An 18,728-nucleotide genomic window follows, 5' to 3' on the forward strand; every position below is an offset into this window, starting at 1 on the left:
AGCTGACGGAGACACCCCGGACAAATCTACACCACAGCACCACCCACCACCCCGAGGTCCACCGTCACACTGCTGTCTCACTGACTCGTGATTCACAGACACTCTGATGAGCCACAGACAGGAACGCTGCCATCCACCATGAGGGTGATTCAAATGCAGCGCTTTAAATCCTAAAATAATTCACCTATGACTGAGACGTGACATTCCCTCTGCCGTATGAGAGCTTGTTTAACCCCGAGTAAATTCTGAAATCGACTGCAAAAAGAAAGTCTAAGTGAAATTACTCAAACATGACGTTCACAGAAAGGCAAGCGGTCGGACCGAATCCAAAGGCAACCGGCAGCGGCACAATGACTCGCCTTCCGAGTGTATTTGATCCGCCTTGTTTGAAGTCCTTATTCTAAGCCTTCATTCATTTTGTATTTATAGTGCACTTTGATGTATAAATTGAATTTTCAATTTAATCTCCATATGAAGTCAACTTTTAATTTTCACAGATAATGTCCTTTTCTTTTAAACACCGGCTCATACTTTTTATTTCCACGAACACGTAAATGTGGTTGAAATGTATGTCCATCCTGGGAGAGATTAAAGTGGTTGTGTTTCCTCCTCTAATGCGGCGCTCACCGAGCAAATGTGCCACCCCGAAGACCAAACAACATGGACACAAGAAGCCAAAGGTCTCAGGTTCATCTGTCTTGCATCCTGGCATTTTCTCGCTCTGCCAAACAAACACTATATTATTGATAGCAATTAAATGTAACTGATTATGTGATCATTGTGGTATAGATCCACCCCATGGGCCCTCTGTAGCCCGTGTACACCTCTGGGGTAGAATGTGTGCATGTGCGTGTCCATGTGCATCCTGACAGCTCACGGCCCTGGAGAGGCAAATTAAATGACTCATCTCTCCTGGTTGTGTAACATTTCCGCCCGAGTTGTGCTCTGAGTTCTGAGCTAACAACTCCGATCACGCAGGCTGCAGCGATGCCCAGCCACATTCGTCTCACGTTCTTCTCAAATTCCAGGGAGATGTCGGGCGGGGCCGGGTCACATATCCATGCCGCGCCATCCAAAAATCAGACTCCAAACTCTGATTCCCCAGCCCAGAACCATCTCGCCACGCTCATCTGGATGCGCTACGTGTGCCACAGTCGTGACACAGCTGGGGGAATCAAAAGGCACCGAGCGCCACTTCCCTGGCTGCCGATTGGCTCGGTGCATCCTCACCATCCCTCCCTGCTGTGTCTGGGGGAAAGACACGGTTGGAAAGGTTCGTCCGGCCTGGTCACTGTGTCATAAACATCTGCTGGCACAATAGGGGTCAGACTGTGGACAGCAGCATCAAATAAGACAAGCTAAAATAAAATGTAAAAAAAAAATGTAAAGGTTTTGTCTAGAAACAGCTTTGTCCAGGTATTAGGAAACGTGTCTCCTCATTTTTCCTGCCCAGCTAAATCTAGGAGCTTTCCCCGGCCCTGACGGGGCACTGGCACTCATCAGATGCTGCTACTCCTGTCAGCTCCTGTACACTCCTGCAATGGTGATTGGTCGCAGGACAATCACTGTGTTGACTCTGAATGGTCAGCTGCAGGTATCAGCATAGCTAATTTTCTGCTCCATGTCCGATTTTCTCTCTCCCCAAGTCCTCGGAAAGACTGGGAAAACATGCGGGATAACTCCTACACAAACGAGTGCGAAAAAAAAAAAACAGAAACAGAGATGGAGAACACATCACACATTCCTGCTGTGTCAGTTCCGTAGTCTCCCCCTCCTTCCGTACAATCCCTCCGTCACAGGCCCTCAGACTCGGGTGATTGGATGAGACAGATGTGGTGGGGCCTAATGAGTGGTGGAGCAAAAAGGAGACTTGGTCAACCGAGTAGAGATTTGCACCACGTGCTGGGTCTCACGTGCTGGGTCTCACGTGCTGGGTCTCACGAGCTGGGTCTCACGAGCTGGGTCTCACGTGCTGGGTCTCACGAGCTGGGTCTCACGAGCTGGGTCTCACGTGCTGGGTCTCACGAGCTGGGTCTCACGAGCTGGGTCTCACGAGCTGGGTCTCACGAGCTGGGTCTCACGTGCTGGGTCTCACGTGCTGGGTCTCACGAGCTGGGTCTCACGAGCTGGGTCTCACGAGCTGGGTCTCACGTGCTGGGTCTCACGTGCTGGGTCTCACGTGCTGGGTCTCACGAGCTGGGTCTCACGAGCTGGGTCTCACGTGCTGGGTCTCACGTGCTGGGTCTCACGAGCTGGGTCTCACGTGCTGGGTCTCACGTGCTGGGTCTCACGTGCTGGGTCTCACGTGCTGGGTCTCACGAGCTGGGTCTCACGTGCTGGGTCTCACGTGCTGGGTCTCACGAGCTGGGTCTCACGAGCTGGGTCTCACGAGCTGGGTCTCACGTGCTGGGTCTCACGTGCTGGGTCTCACGCCACCAGCTCCTCTCCTCCTGCTCAGAGGCAAAGGACACACTCACTCTGCTGCTCACACCTTTTCTAAATATTACACAAAAAAGTTCAAACACACACATATTATTCTGTCGTGTTTGTAACATTTTTATAACCCTGACCTAAATATGCACTGAGGTTGTGGGAAGTTACCCACAAAGCACTAGACAGCCTCTCAACGCAGATATCAACACCGTTGCTATGGTCCGTACAACAGCAGTCTAATAGAACCGTGGGTGTAAGCGTGACCTTGCGACTTTAGAAGCAGAGGTTATGTTGTCATTAAATACTCACAAACCATCACTCCAAATACCAACCTAAAGCGGAAACCCACAGTCACCACATATGAACACTCACAGTTTACACATTTAATTTCAAATGGCCACCAAACACTCGATCTTAATAAGATTAAAGAGTTACTGGCTGATGTCAACAAGATATCTACATCTGTTGTGGAAAAAAAATGCCAATCTCATTACTTGAAATGAAGCCAAGTCAATATCTCATTAAATTAGAGAGAATTTATCCTGGATCTGCAACACTGATAACTATCGGTTAGCATCCCCGCTCGCCGGTTTCTCTCTCCTGCTCAATGTCAATCTCCGTCTCAGTCTCGTTCTCATTTTTCTCTCTCTCTCGCTCCCTCTCTCTCTCAGTCTCACAGACAAACCATTTTGTTTTTCTCCCTCCCTAAAAGGGTGTGTGTGATGGGATTCGGCTGCCTCGGACAGAAAATCTCTCCGTTCTCTACACCCCTCCCTCTCCCCCTCCTCTCTCCCCTCTTATCTGCCTCTCCGCTCCCCTCCATACTGTCTGGAGCCCAGTGTGGGGAGGAAGTGTGGGATATGGGCCGCTGGGCGCTTCTCCTGCGGAATACATTATCCCACTGCCTTAAAAACCAGGGAGGTGATTACCCAGCAGCCTCTTGGAAATCCTTATCAGGAACAGCCAGATGGGGAACATGTGACTAATGTCAATACCCCCAGACTTGTTGATTGAACAGTTTGACCATAAAATCTGTCACTAAAGAGAGAAAGGGTGACACAGAAAAAAAAAAGTAAGTGAGAGAGAGAGAGAGAGAGAGAGAGAGAGATGGGAAGAGAAAAATGAACGAAACAGAATTATTGTTAAAATGTTTAAAATGCATGGGTTTCTAGGCACAGTTCTTGCTTTGCTTTGATGGTGTAAACCAGACAACAAAGGTTGGTGGTCTACCAGACAGGGCTTGACAGGCTAGAGAGGACCTTTGTGTTCAAGCCAAATCTTGCAGTTAGATCATAATCACATACACCCCCAAAGTGGCTGTGATTTTAAACTGCACACCTGCCTCTTTCACACACACACACACACACACACCAGACTAATCGGAACCATGAGCATGTACGTCACTGGCAAACGCTTCGATTCAACGAGCCCAACGGTTCTAAAGGGATACAAGTCTGCCCCCTAGCGTTAAAAAAAATTACCCCCGATAGCAGTGACAATCGACAATCCCCAACAAAACAAACACCACTAACGCACACATAAAGCCCCAAGGTTAGGACAGAGACACGGAAAATTACCAAGTACCGCAACCTCCCCATGCAGCCTGATTGGCTAAAATTTTGGATGACAAAAAAAAGTGCCCACAGAGGGAGCGCCGGGATGTCATACAAGCTCAGAGGGCAGTCATTACGCACACTTGACGGGTACTAGTGGCTGCCCACCGCTCCCTGCTGAACATTGAATCGTTCCATGTACCTGGAGGGCAAATTACCCAGCATGCACCCCACCATGGCACGCTGAGCTCTTGCAGTCCTCGTGGTCCTGCTTTGACCCACTTTAGGATCGGCGAGGGTTATTTTATGCTGAAGCAGAAGCACGCGGCGCCCTGTGGGAAGTAAGTAAGCGGGGAGGGTAACAGACAGACAGTCCTCTGCTACTCAGACAGTGCCACCACCATCGCACTGCGGTGCCGCAGTTCACATGCAGTTACCACAAGCGCAAATACCAGACAAATAAACAAACACCAGGCCAATAAACAAATACCAGACAAACAAATACCAGGCAAATAAACCAATACCCAGTAAATAAACAAATACCAGGCAAATAAACAAATATCAGGCAAAATAAACAAATACCTGGTAAATAAACAAATACCAGGCAAATAAACAAATACCCGGTAAATAAACAAGCAATGATAAAGCTGGGTGGAACAAACCAACAAAGCCTGGTGGTGTTTGGAAGGATACAGGAATGTCATTGGTCAGTGAATGAACACCACAAAGGCTGAGAGGGATGTGAGGAACGGGTTTGCCGCAGGTGGGCGGGACCACAAGCTGTGTCATGACAGACAGCGCCTTTCTCCTATGAAATCCTATTTTTCTACAATTACACAATCGCCCCAGCTGTCATCCTCGATCTGTCAGCAGACTTGTCACGTCGTATGAGAGCCCATGGCCCGTGACACAGGTGAATAAGACGAGAAAACTGGCACTCCAGAGCAAATGAGAATGCTCTCGGACAGCACGGAAAATCCAACTTGCACACGCCACCGGTTCCTGTAACAAGATGGGTTTGTTTTTTTTTTTAAATCACCAGGCATGAATAATCAGAGGACAATGCCTCCCACCTAGAGTGCTCCAGCCATTCCATTACAAAAACAGAGCCTTGAATGGTTTATGTCCTGGAATAAAGACGATGACCACAGCATTTTGCTTCACTCAGAGATGCCTCCACATCAGGTTGTTATTGTAAATCATGAAAGCCTAACAGCTTTGGACATCAATGCTGTAATGAGGACAGACTCTGCTAAGAGCCGTAAGTGTCGGGCACCGATTACCCATCAAACCCTTGGCCTCAAACACCATTAAGGCTGACTAATTGCCCATTTAAAGTGCAGAATGTGTGCTCTATGACAGCCTCTCTGGTGTGATTTTGTCCACGATGGATTGAGTCTGATAACATTCACCTTAGTTTCTGAGCTATAATTTTGAGTAGAGCTTCTTATCATTCTAGCAGTGTATTGTTTGAATTAAATATTTTACCTACTTACTGATCTCATCCCAAGCATACAGGTTCAAGTAGCCACATTTGATGACAGTCTTTATTTTCCTGGTTCTTTAGATCCTGAACCAGTCCTGTAGTTTGGAATTCATATAAGTACAACTTAAAGTAATTGTACTTATATATTTTCTAATTTTGAAAGGGAAATATTTTCCCTTTTACTTAAGTAAATTAAGTAATTTCTCAAATGTCTTTTCCTTTTGCTTCGGAAGATCCTTCCTGAAACAAAGTATCAGTGCTTATACTGATCTGTTTTACTACTAACACCAATAGCATGGATTTCATTTTTAAAACCAGTCAGGTACTTGTGCAATTTTGAAGTGTGTTGGCGTTCAGGCAGCAGACTGCTGTCTCCTTAGGGCTTTTACACAGGGCCTGCGGTGCAGCAGACAGTGTGTCGTTCTCCTGAGGTTTCTTTAGCCAATACCAACTCCGAGACATTTAAACCTGTCTGACTGCTACCACTTCAAGTGCAACTATGCTAATGTAGACACACACGGTGAGACCACTAGAAAATATGTTGCCTGGAATTAACCTCTCATTTGTTCAGTCTTATTATCGTTTCACAGAGAGGTAAGACGGAGTGATAACCAGTCATCTGCTGCAAGGATACTGCAGGTGTTCTCTCAGTTCAGCCTCCATTTTGGACAGCCCAGGGGTGCAGTTTTGCTTGGCAGCACAAGGCAATGCTGGTGCGCATGGGCTCTGGGCTGCCCACACCCCACCTGTCACACAATAAGCCCGTCTCAGGCAACCGCTGAAAGAGCCAGCACGCAGCCAGGGCTTCCACAGCTGGCCCTGAGTGTAGGGCATGTTGATGGGTGTGAGTCAAGCCCCATTAACCCCCCCACCAAGCACAGCATCCATTTAGGCTATTTCAGTGAAGGCTTCAGTAGACGCGGCCATTTCAGGAGAGCTACAGCTGCTGTCTGTGAATGACGACCAGGTGGATGGTCCGTCCTGCCCCCGGCCCATTTAACACATGATTACGGGAAGTCATACTACAAAAGAAAAACACTGAAATAGCATAGGAAGCTAAGTGATGTACTTACTTTCATAGTTTGGAAGGGAACGTGCTTTACGAATGCTACAAGAAGAGTGAGGTTTACGGATGCTACGAGGAGAGCGAGATTAGGAACGCTACAAGGGGAGTGAGGTTTACGGATGCTACGAGGAGAGCGAGATTAGGAATGCTATGAGGAGAGTGATGCTTTTTTTTTTAGCTAGGGGGAAGGGGGACCTCCCACTAGTACAATCCCAGCATGCAGCTGTCTGCTTCAAAAAAGAATCTAAACATGTTCTTTCTCTGTCTCTCTGACACACAGGCATTGATTATGGAGGGTTACACACAACCAAACACCACACACACACACACACACACACACACAAAATGGAGAACACTTCTGTCTCTAACTAGGGTCCTAGAGTCACTAACCATGGCCCTAGAGTCACTAACTAGGGTCCTAGAGTCACTAACCTTGGTCCTAGGGTCACAAACCATGGTCCTAGAGTCACTAATCTTGTTCCTAGAGTCACTAACTAGGGTCCTAGAGTCACTAACTAGGGTCCTAGAGTCACTAACCTTGGTCCTAGGGTCACAAACCATGGTCCTAGAGTCACTAATCTTGTTCCTAGAGTCACTAACTAGGGTCCTAGAGTCACTAACCTTGGTCCTAGGGTCACAAACCATGGTCCTAGAGTCACTAATCTTGTTCCTAGAGTCATTAACCTTGCTCCCAGAGTCACTAACTAGGGTCCTAGAGTCACTAACTAGGGTCCTAGACTCACTAACCTTGGTCCTAGACTCACTAACCTTGGTCCTAGACTCACTAACTAGGGTCCTAGAGTCATTCACTCTCTGGACAGGGCCACTGGATCCAGTATAGGAACCCTGCTGATCAGCAAAATCCGTGAAGACACTGCAGTAGAGCCATACAATGCCACTGTCTGTGCACCAGACGCTGAGGCTCGGTATGGCATTTTCTGACGCTCACAACCCCAACTTATGCTATCTGAATCACTGGAAGTCTGCTACTATGAGCGGAGTCACAATACAACGCAGCCACGTATCCGTGACGGAGGTGGACGAGCAGTTACTAAACGTGCAGAACAAGAACAGTAGATACTTCATGGAATGGATGCCCAACAACGTCAAGACGGCCGTCTGTGATGTTCCACCTCGAGAGCTGAAGATGGCAGCCATGTTTACTGGAAACAGCACGGCCATCCAGGAGCTGTTGAAGTGAATCTCTGAGCAGTTCACAGTCATGCGCAGGAGCAAGGCTTTCCTTCACTGGTATACACAGCAGGGCATGGATGAGGCAGAGACCAACATGAATGACCTGGTGTCTATATTAAAACTTACAGTATTTTCAAAGTGAAATGTTACACTGTTAACACACTGCAGAACTGGATTTCCATTCGAGGTACATATTTGAACGCCTCCGGGGTACTCAGAACAAAAGTCAAATATTTCAGCTTTGAAGCCAACAGAAAAATCAGTGAACCGAAACTTTAAACTGTACCAGACTTGAACGTAACCTCTTTTAGCCCATATCCTCCTCCATCTCTCTACTTCTCGTCAAAACTGCAATAATGATTTAGGATTTGGTGTACTTATGGGCCGAGGATGTTAACACAGTCAAGGAATTCGGTTCCAGCCAATGGTGATACTTGAGCTGTATTCACAGTTGTATAATAAATAATTACAATCTATTTACTATTTGCATTTATAATTAATAATTAATATAATTAATAGTAGAACAATTTAACAAAGTGACACTAACATTGCCACTAATGTTGACAATAGTCTGCTCATAGTGTAAGCATGTTTCTGTAAAACCCCTTTGCAGAAAGACAGGCCAGAAAAATCTTGAAAATGAAATGATGACTTCATTTATTTCAAATGCCAAGTATAAAGTAGATGATAATGCAGGATTAATAAGACCAATAATCCAACTGTAGTTGAGTTTCAAAAAGACTTGTTCTTGATTGTTTTGTTTCCAGTGAAGTTACTATGAAACTATTGTCACTTGCGTGCCTTCTTAAAAGCCAAGTATAACTGGTTATATTTTCTAAAGTCCATTTCCCCTCTGTTTTTATACAGAGTCATACATTCTGGATCTAATTAGTGGTTGGATGCACGTTATTGTATAAGATTCTGAGTATGTACAGGTACACTACAATTTCTCAAGTAATAATTTTGTTTTGAACAAAGATTCATACATAAAACGGTCATGCTGCCTTATTTACAACATATACGCTCTAAGTCTTCATCCAGGATCCATTGCATAGTTTCCTCAGTGTTCACAGTCTACTTTGCAAGAAATTTCTGGAAAATTCATTCAAAACAATAAATTATATTGATTAGTGTAATAGTATAAATTCCAGAATAAGAAGTTCACTATTATAACATTTCTGAAACTACTTTATTAAACTTTCTCTGAACATTTACTAAATAAAAACAATAAAATCCAAAATAAAAATGAAAACAGGAAGGAGACAAAAACCTACAGTAAACAAAACAGTCGATAATGAGCCCAGTTCTGTTTTAAATCATCTGTGTGACATTATCTTACACAGCAGGTTGATTGTGCCATAGAAAAATAGTCAAAAAGAATCCCTTATCATGGTAAGTAACGGTACATTCTTCAATGACCAGACTTCCTTATGAGGGTACAGGGCTATTTCAGATCAAATGTGTTGAGCAATACATGTTAAAACCTATTGCCTTCATTTCAAAGTACTGAAACAGCAGTATGCTAGCTGTTCCTAAATCCCAGACAAACACGATGGACTATGCTACAATCAGTTCATTTCTAAAGAGCACAATAAAATTTTCAGAGCATAATACTGATGGTCACAAAAGTCCCAGCAAACACACACTGTGCATTCCTGTACAAGCACACTGTTCTAATAAACGAATCAGATGAAGGTTTTTTGATGACATAAAAATGGCATAGCACAGAAAAAGGTACAGAGGAGGGATTTAACCCCACATGGCAACGTGAGCACAGTGTCTGGAGCGAGTACAAAGTGAGTGGGTGGTGGATTGGGTGGGTTTGTATTAGATGGCTTGTGCACTGTCCCATGGTGGAAGAAGGTAGGAATATAGTGGACAGTTTGGGGAATGGACAGCCCTACTTTAAGTACTCTGAATATCCCTCCCAGCCAGCGTTCTAGGGTGGGCATCACCACAAGACCGAGGCAGCCCCCCAACTTGTTTTGTGTTTGTTTGTTTTTTTCCAACATCAAAACTCTAAAAGGGACGAAATCCAAACATCAGCATATTGTCTGATACACTGAATTATGCAGACACACTTTAATACTAGGTTATAAAAATCAAACCAGTGAAGTCACAAGCTGTAAAATTCACAGCTCTGCAACCCAAGAAAGTCGGTAGCACAGGAAGCGAAGTGAACTGCAGTAAGGAGTCGTGATTTTGAAGGAAGCTGGCCATTATGTCCCGTGGCCTGCAATATTCTCCAAACAGTGTAAACAATGGGCTGCTCCAAACATGGAGCATTTAGGTGACCTCAAGACCAAAAGACACGGTTCAGCCAATATGCGTCTCCTCCCACCTCCTGAGGTACAGTCGCTTGTTGCCATCTAGTGGCCGAGCAGCGAATGCACCCGGGCTCGCTTGGCCGCGATGGGCAGCAGCTCTCCATCGGCCTTCATCTGCTCGATGCGCCTGGTCAGAGCCTCATCTGCCTCGATGGCCAACGCACAGCGCTGGGCGTAACTCACCAGCGTCTCCTCCCGTGGTCGGAACTGCCCCACCAGTGCTACCGTCTCCTTGGCAGCCAGGTGGAGCTCGGCTATGGGCGCCGTGTTGGCGATGGTGTTGCGGTCGATGCCGTAGTGTCGGAAGGCCCCACTCATGCTCTTCTTCTTGTTGTAGGCAGAGAGGACCTGCTTGTAGCGATGGATGACGTACTGTACCCCCGTCGCTGCATGGGATGGAGGAAAACACCACTGGATTTAGTCAAAACCAAGATAAAATACCCCCGACCAGCGCCTGGAACAAAGAATGGTAAACGACATAACTGTCACTGTGTTGATAATTGTGATGGTGGATGGGGTTAATAGCAGCAAGTGGAAAATGAGAGTGTCTGCGCACTTAAGTCGCTCTACCAAACTGAAATTGCTTGTAAAATGTTACCAGAAGGTTACCAGAATGCTGCTAAACTGCTGAATGATTTGTGGGAAATATCCAAATACAATTTGTCATGAGCAGTGGTGTCTCAATGCTTAAGGTACTTGACTAGTAATCAGAAGGTTACTGGTTCAAGTTCCACCACCACCAAGTTGCCTGAACAAGACCCATCCCTCAATTACTCAAGTTGTACTCAGTCATAGTTGCAAGTCGTTTTGAATAAAAGCGTCAGATTAATGGTCCACAAATCCATACAACATAACCACAAACTTGGTGATCAGTGAAAAGATCCTCACGTTGCTCTGAAGAAATGCAGGTTTCGGTTTTACTTTAAAATATTAAATTTCTACACAGAATAACAAGATTATATAAATTATTGAGTAAGAAATTTAACAGTAACATCAAATGTTTGTTTTCCACATAAAAGTACAAAAATATTTTCTATCATTTTTTAAACATTATAGAAAAATCACAGCTGGTCAGTACTGCAATCATTAAAACTAAACACGCAAATGTTTAAACTTTAAATTCCTACCACAAACATCAACACCATCTGCTGAGACTTCCTTGAGTTGATGCGGCCAAACTCTGTGGCTCCGAGACACATTCAGCAAACATATTTCATTCAAAAAAATCCAATTGGAAAAATAAATGTTTACCGAATGCATCTTCAAAGTCTATCAAGTCCAGGTTGGCTCTGGAAAAACAAAACAATACTGCCAACAAACACAGCGTGGTGATGCTAATCTCACATAATGCATCACCACGTTGTGTTTGTTGGCAGTACCATTTTGTTTTTCCGGAGGCAGCCGATGAATCTGGACTTGGTTGACTTTGTGAAGTCTGTGCCAACGTTATTGTCTTTAAAAGGTGGAGCACTGGCTTCAGATGTGAAACGCTGACATCAGTAAAGTGGACTGACTCTAGCACCTCTGTGTCTTGCCAGCTCAGTGTTGGCTGACGTGTGTTCCTCTCGGCCAACCACACGCGAGTCAGGGCTTTACTCTGCTCCAGAGCCGGTTGAATGACCTGTTGAGGTACGAGTGTGAACTTCGTCTTTTACATCAATCTGGAAGAGAAATTGGGAACCAACTCCCTCCGCTTGTGCCAGCCTGTCGAGTTGGATTAAAATGAGCCCTGGGGTGAATATTCCCTTAGTGCAAGTGAGAACCCGCTTTTCAAAGCTTGGGTCGCACCAGTCAAACAGACCAACAGGTCAGGTCAGCCTTGGTCCACTTACAAACTAATTTTACTGCAGTCAGGGTAACATATGAACAAACACAGGATGTAAAGTCACAAGACGCAACCCCAAACACCACGTGAGAGAACGCTGTGGTGGCAGTGAAAGCGTGAAACAGTGAAGAGAAAAAAGCCTCATTAACATTCCAGCGGAAAGGTGAACACGTCAGTGTAAACGAGAAGAAACCCGCGACTAAAACGCAACGATGTGTCACTTTCTGTTTTTGTTCCATCCAAGAGAAATCAACACCAACCGCAAATATAAACGCACCCTAAGAGCATTTTATGAAATCCAGAATTTAGCTCATCTAATCAGCATGCTTTGTATGTACTATTTATAAATCAATACACACAGAGAATGCGTAACCTAATCTGATTACTTTCAGACAAAATCTAATTACTCATCTAACAATTTCTTCCCATCGCCTATTCAAAAACTGTAATCAATGAAAATGAAACTGATTAGAAGTGTTTTCAAAGATGTCTTATTCTGAGTACTTTTTCAATAATATGACATAAATCTGATTACATTAAATCTGTTACTACCAAACACTGAGTAAACAAAATATAAAATCTACATTTATTCTAGTTTTGTATTTACTATTTTCTGAGAGCCTGTTTAGAATTTATGTGATTTTATGACACCGTCAGCAGGAGGGAGTCTTTGGCCAAAACACTTTATCCTGGTCCACTTGTTTATTTCCGCTGCCTTTAATATGTTGTAGGCGTCATCTGTGGTAAGGCACTCTAGCCCCTCGTCATTCAGATGCCAGTTAGACAGACGTCTTCCAGTCCAGTAGTGATGTTCTCTCCAGTACAAAGACAATGACTCGTTAATTCAAAACAGAGAAGCTCTGGTGTGGGGTTCAGTGGTCTGGCTCCACCACATGTCTGTTGTGTAATGTCATGTAATGCTCCACAGTGTACATGCATTTTCACATTCTTCCTACACGCAGTGCACAGTTCTGGCATGGTGACTTGGCTGAAATATGTACCCAAGGTTATTTCTGTCAAGCATTTGGAGAGGATTTCTGAAACCATCTTTTGCCATTCTGTAAACTGGCACCATGTCTTCAGCCAAGTATTTCGTAACAGCCCCTTTCATGTCCCGTTATGTTCCGGTGACTCTGTGAACTTTTTACATATGTAGTGATGCTTCCAAACACCCTTGTAACAGCGGTGTGCCTGGTTAGTAAGTAGGTAGGAGTCAGAGGTGTGCCTGGATAGAAAGTAGGTGGGAGTAGAAGGTTTGGTGGGTTAGTAAGTAGGTGGGAGTAGGAGGTTTGGTTGGTTAGTAAGTAGGTGGGAGTAGGAGGTTTGGTTGGTTAGTAAGTAGGTGGGAGTAGGAGGTTTGGTGGGTTAGTAAGTAGGTGGGAGTAGGAGGTTTGGCCGGTTAGTAAGTAGGTGGGAGTAGGAGGTTTGGTTGGTTAGTAAGTAGGTGGGAGTAGGAGGTTTGGTTGGTTAGTAAGTAGGTGGGAGTAGGAGGTTTGGTGGGTTAGTAAGTAGGTGGGAGTAGGAGGTTTGGTGGGTTAGTAAGTAGGTGGGAGGAGGAGGTTTGGTGGGTTAGTAAGTAGGTGGGAGGAGGAGGTTTGGTTGGTTAGTAAGTAGGTGGGAGTAGGAGGTTTGGTTGGTTAGTAAGTAGGTGGGAGTAGGAGGTTTGGTGGGTTAGTAAGTAGGTGGGAGTAGGAGGTTTGGTGGGTTAGTAAGTAGGTGGGAGTAGGAGGTTTGGTGGGTTAGTAAGTAGGTGGGAGTAGGAGGTTTGGTGGGTTAGTAAGTAGGTGGGAGTAGGAGGTTTGGTGGGTTAGTAAGTAGGTGGGAGTAGGAGGTTTGGTTGGTTAGTAAGTAGGTGGGAGTAGGAGGTTTGGTTGGTTAGCAAGTAGGTGGGAGTAGGAGGTTTGGTGGGTTAGTAAGTAGGTGGGAGGAGGAGGTTTGGTTGGTTAATAAGTAGGTGGGAGTAGCAGGTTTGGTGGGTTAGTAAGTAGGTGGGAGTAGCAGGTTTGGTTGGTTAGTAAGTAGGTGGGAGTAGCAGGTTTGGTGGGTTAGTAAGTAGGTAGGAGGAGGAGGTTTGGTTGGTTAGTAAGTAGGTGGGAGTAGGAGGTTTGGTTGGTTAATAAGTAGGTGGGAGTAGGAGGTTTGGTTGGTTAGTAAGTAGGTGGGAGTAGGAGGTTTGGCCGGTTAGTAAGTATGTGGGAGTAGGAAGTTTGGTTGGTTAGTAAGTAGGTGGGAGTAGGAGGTTTGGTGGGTTAGTAAGTAGGTGGGAGTAGGAGGTTTGGTGGGTTAGTAAGTAGGTGGGAGTAGGAGGTTTGGTTGGTTAGTAAGTAGGTGGGAGTAGGAGGTTTGGTTGGTTAGCAAGTAGGTGGGAGTAGGAGGTTTGGTGGGTTAGTAAGTAGGTGGGAGGAGGAGGTTTGGTTGGTTAATAAGTAGGTGGGAGTAGCAGGTTTGGTGGGTTAGTAAGTAGGTGGGAGTAGCAGGTTTGGTTGGTTAGTAAGTAGGTGGGAGTAGCAGGTTTGGTGGGTTAGTAAGTAGGTAGGAGGAGGAGGTTTGGTTGGTTAGTAAGTAGGTGGGAGTAGGAGGTTTGGTTGGTTAATAAGTAGGTGGGAGTAGGAGGTTTGGTTGGTTAGTAAGTAGGTGGGAGTAGGAGGTTTGGCCGGTTAGTAAGTATGTGGGAGTAGGAAGTTTGGTTGGTTAGTAAGTAGGTGGGAGTAGGAGGTTTGGTGGGTTAGTAAGTAGGTGGGAGTAGGAGGTTTGGTTGGTTAGTAAGTAGGTGGGAGTAGGAGGTTTGGCGGGTTAGTAAGTAGGTGGGAGTAGGAGGTTTCGCAGGTTAGTTCACTTTCAAAACAAATAAACAAAAACAAAACAAAAACCCTGATCAATGGTTCAGCCCTATGCTGCCCCAGATTTGCATGAGCCATGTGCAAGACTGCAGGTCACCATTCGAACACAATATTATAAAATATTTCAGTTCTGTTTATTCTGTTATCCTTTTTTGTATTTTATTAGTGATGGCACAATGCACAATACTTATTCTCTGATTCTTTTTTTAAAATAATTGATACTTTTATTAATTGTTTGAATGTATGTTTTATTTTGAGGAAGATAAAAACTAGTTACATTTTGCATACAGAGCGATAGTCTTGGTGGTCCAAGGATAGCATTCAGTCAGCTTAGTGAGCCCACGGCCTGATCTCTGCTTGCTATCCGTGACTTGGCTCAGTGCTTTATGAGAACTCCACAACACTCCGCACCAAGGCAGCTCAATCCCAAGGCCTTTCCGGGCCCTTCAACATGTCTGACTTTTACACTGCCTGCTCAGATTTATGTGTGTGCCTCCAATGTCCTGATAAAACACGCAAAGGTTTTAGAATGATGGTGTTACCATAGACAAAGCGTCAGTGTTGCTATGGCGACCTGTTTTCAGATAAGGGAGCGCTAAAAACAGAAGCAGTTACAGGCTGCAGCCCCTCCGCTGGCAAGCACAGTTCAGCAGCATCTTCTACCCTCATCACTGCTCAGTTTTTGACATTAATACCAACATGGTTGACTCCAATTTTGTTTCACAGCCGAATATCTGGTTCTTGACCAATGCAGATTCTGCTTCAGATAAGGTGGTACAAGCGTAGACAGCAGTCCTGCTGTGGGGATTTTATAAATTTTGATGACACTACTGGGGTCCTTGTGGCCTACCATGCAAAAATATACATCCATAGCAGTTCTGTGGTCAAAAAAAGATAATTGATGAAGTGCTACAGCATTAGTGAACTATAGTCCTGGGGTTTTACCGTCCTGTAGAGTTTAGCTCCTCCCTTAACACCTGGTCCAGCCAATCAGGGTGTTGAGAAGAACCAGACTGCCAGGATCAGACGTCTTTGAGTTGCTAAACTCAGCAAGGCAGTGCATTTCTAGGGTCAGGTGACTATGGAGTTGGAGTTAGGCTGACACACACTGCACAAGGGAACTGTTGGGATACAGACTAACTGAACACCTACACCATGTACCTAAAGTGGACAGTGAATGGCGACACCGGGGCTTGCAGGGCCTGTCGGGTTTTAGGTCGTACCTCTCTTCCTGCTGTAGTCTTTACCTTCCTTTCCTCTTCTCCTCTCCTTGTGGTGTCTCTTCTTCTTGATGTCCGCAGAGGCGGCAGTCGTCGCTGAGGACAGAGAGCCGTCCGAGACGCTCTCGCCGCCCGGGCTGTGGCTCAGGGAGGCTGGCCCCTGCCTCTTGTGGGCTTTGGGTTCACAGTGCACTGACTGGCCTCCTTTGGGAACCAACCACAGGAAAAAACAACAGGTCTGCTGTTACCGGATGTCCCATTGCATCGCAGTACTTCATAAGAGCATCGGTCCAAGCACTTAACACTCTGATTAGGCTGTTTTGGGCAGGTTGGCTATGTTTCTTTTCATTTAAAAAAAAATTTTTAATTTCTAATTCCTTGCTATATGTACCCTAGAAGTGTCTGGTGACTATGGAAAAAGAATCAATCTTTGAACAGAAAGTAGTTGGTTTTTATTTCCAGCAGAGCATGCAGGGGTCTCACTAATAGCACTTTGACACTGGCATGGTGTTGGTGTCGGCGCCAAAATCGCGAACGGTGCCACACTTTCCGTCGCAAAATCACAAGACAAACTAATAATCCATAATCCTGATGGTCTAGAACCAGGGAACGTGCGACGCCAGCGGCCCAAAGGAGGGGTCATAGTGTCTGCGCACAAAGTTGCTCACCCTTACCGCCATTAACAATGAAAAGCATGAGAACTGCAGTGAATGCAGCAGTAATAAAGCATCAGTGGTCCGCAGAAGAAACAAACTCATTACTTGCCATGTGGCCTTGTAGTTTATATGAAGTTATCCAACTTCTAGTTGCGAATGATAAACGCCCTCATCCACATAGCGGACCACTGGGCTCTCAAACCAGTCGAAACGCGGGTGCTTTCTTAAAAGAGTTTGCAGGAACGTTACCATCTCCGGCACGAGCCCCAGCATGCCGCTTGTGGAAAAGTGGTACGAGAGACACTCGCACGGAAAGGAGAGAACCAGTCAGACAGTGGTAGACCCATCCGTGTCTCGACACACTCGGTAAACGAGGCAGACTGGCCTCTCACCCACCCTCGGCGGCGGGCACACGGCGCATGCTGGTCAGGTTCTCGATCTGCGCTCGGAGGAACTTGCGGTCCTGCTGCAGATCCTCCACCTGCCGCTCGAGAGCCTCGATCTTCTCCTGCTTCCTCTCTAGCAGACACTGCAGTTTGGTGATGGTCAGCACGGCACTGGTGGGCAAGCCATCCATCGGAGTCACGGCTGGAGGGGAGGTCAACCACATGAACACAGCAACATTCTCTCTCTCTCTCTCTCTCTCTCTCTCTCTCTCTCTCATATGAGTTGTTTGACCTGAAATCCACCAATAGTACAGAATAGAACGTTCATATTCTGGACGGCTTTTAAATACAAAGATTCAACACGACTTTCACGTTCGGTGGTTTGGCCAGTCTGTCTTCATAATTGTAGGAGGTTTATATAAATTTCACTCCCCTTCTCTCTGTGCTATTTAAACACAGTACTTCACAGGCTGAATAATGCAAAGTGCTTCACAACACTCACCAATTTAACCAACATGACTACAACGCTCCCAAAAGCTGTTAAGTGGCACTCAACTAGCAGCCGCAGCGTGCCATCGCCTTTGGTACCCTGCTACACAGCAGTAGTTTGGGTAATTATTGGCCAAAATACATTCACTTGTACCACTTTGATATAAAAAAATTAATCCAAAAATAATTATTAATGGAAATTGTGACCGGGTTAACATTTTCACAACATTGGAATATGAAATGTTTTAGGAGATATGAAATGTTTTACTTCTACAAATCCAAACAGATTAAAGGCTTTCAGGGTATTTGAAAATAAACCCCTACTGGTTTTAACGATGTAACAAAAGCACTTTACTGGAGACAGCGCTGGTCGGTGTGTTGTCCTGCTCGGCATCACTCCCAGCTCCTGGGACCACGGTTTTCCAATGGATCAGTTGGGCATCTGTCTCCTGCTTCATCCAGCTGTGCGAGCTCTCCCGGGACTTGGCCCTCATGGAACTGGAGTCGATTTCCACACCGGGTGGAAACGCAGTTTGGTCCTGTTGCCACAGACAAGACATCGCTTCTTGTCCTGACCAGCTGCAGACGGGAAATTGAGGGGCAAACAACTTAAAGTGTGCAAAAGTGTTATCTTAGACTATTTATAAATGAAAATGAACTTACTTTGAAACCACTTTAACCCAGCACAGAAAAAAAAACTTCCAAAGTCAGTTTTGCGTGGAGTATGTAGACGTGGAATATGCGCAAGCCTGTTTGTTGTGAGGGGGAATCACAAACATACCGCTCCCATATAACAGTACTTAGCTGGTGTAATAACCTCCCTAAATACAATTGCAGAACATATTATTTTCTTTGAGTCAGTAACAGCGGGATACGCGTTTACACAATCGGAATATTCATTAGTCGCACTCTGACTAGCAAAGCCTACAGACAATACCGTGCGGTCATTGGTACCCCAAGATGGATGAAAACGTCATTCATCCTCACAGCATCAAGGCCGGCGCAGCACCTTGGCGCGGCCGTGCGCGGGTACAGTACCTCTGCCGTCCTCCAGGTTGGGCAGGTGTTAAGACTTTTGTCACCATACATCCATCCAAGTGGCTGAAGCGCTTCTTTGGTGTGCTGGACGCCGAGGTGGGAATAGCCCACCATTTAGAGCGCACGGGCCCCTCTCTGCTCCAATCGCGAGTCGCTTTGGAAGCGCAACACCGCAAAGCATCCCGGGACTTGGAGTTCATGAGCCGATGTGGCGA

The 18,728-nt window shown here is 45.6% G+C and overlaps 1 protein-coding gene across 2 annotated transcripts; it reads right to left on the reverse strand.

Moving 5' to 3' along the window:
• Positions 1-8,397: 8,397 nt before the first annotated feature.
• LOC113589794 (coiled-coil domain-containing protein 106-like) lies at positions 8,398-18,656 on the reverse strand. Of its 2 annotated transcripts, XM_027029617.2 has the most exons (6): positions 18,514-18,655; positions 18,139-18,224; positions 17,831-18,054; positions 16,997-17,188; positions 15,948-16,148; positions 8,398-10,445 (listed from the first exon to the last, which is right to left on the reverse strand). In XM_027029617.2, exons 3-6 carry the CDS (start codon positions 18,033-18,035, stop codon positions 10,102-10,104), a joined length of 942 nt encoding a protein of 313 aa, XP_026885418.2. In that variant the 5' UTR covers positions 18,036-18,054; positions 18,139-18,224; positions 18,514-18,655; the 3' UTR covers positions 8,398-10,101. The 2 variants fall into 2 exon arrangements, with proteins under 2 accessions (XP_026885418.2, XP_026885420.2); XM_027029619.2 differs by lacking the exon at positions 18,139-18,224 and having other exon boundaries at positions 18,514-18,656.
• Between the last annotated feature and the right edge of the window lie 72 nt (positions 18,657-18,728).

This window comes from Electrophorus electricus, chromosome 10 (assembly GCF_013358815.1).
Source record: "Electrophorus electricus isolate fEleEle1 chromosome 10, fEleEle1.pri, whole genome shotgun sequence".
Lineage (NCBI taxonomy): Eukaryota > Metazoa > Chordata > Actinopteri > Gymnotiformes > Gymnotidae > Electrophorus > Electrophorus electricus.

What these genes read in the sequence shown, in the direction of transcription:
- LOC113589794 (XM_027029619.2), bottom strand. Translation starts at nt 18,560, where the DNA reads ATGGTGACAAAAGTCTTAACACCTGCCCAACCTGGAGGACGGCAGAG. An exon ending in CAACCTGGAGGACGGCAGAG is followed by an intron (nt 18,055 to 18,513) that starts GTACTGTACCCG and finishes TCCCGTCTGCAG; the next exon opens with CTGGTCAGGACAAGAAGCGA. An exon ending in ACCGACCAGCGCTGTCTCCA is followed by an intron (nt 17,189 to 17,830) that starts GTAAAGTGCTTT and finishes CCTCCCCTCCAG; the next exon opens with CCGTGACTCCGATGGATGGC.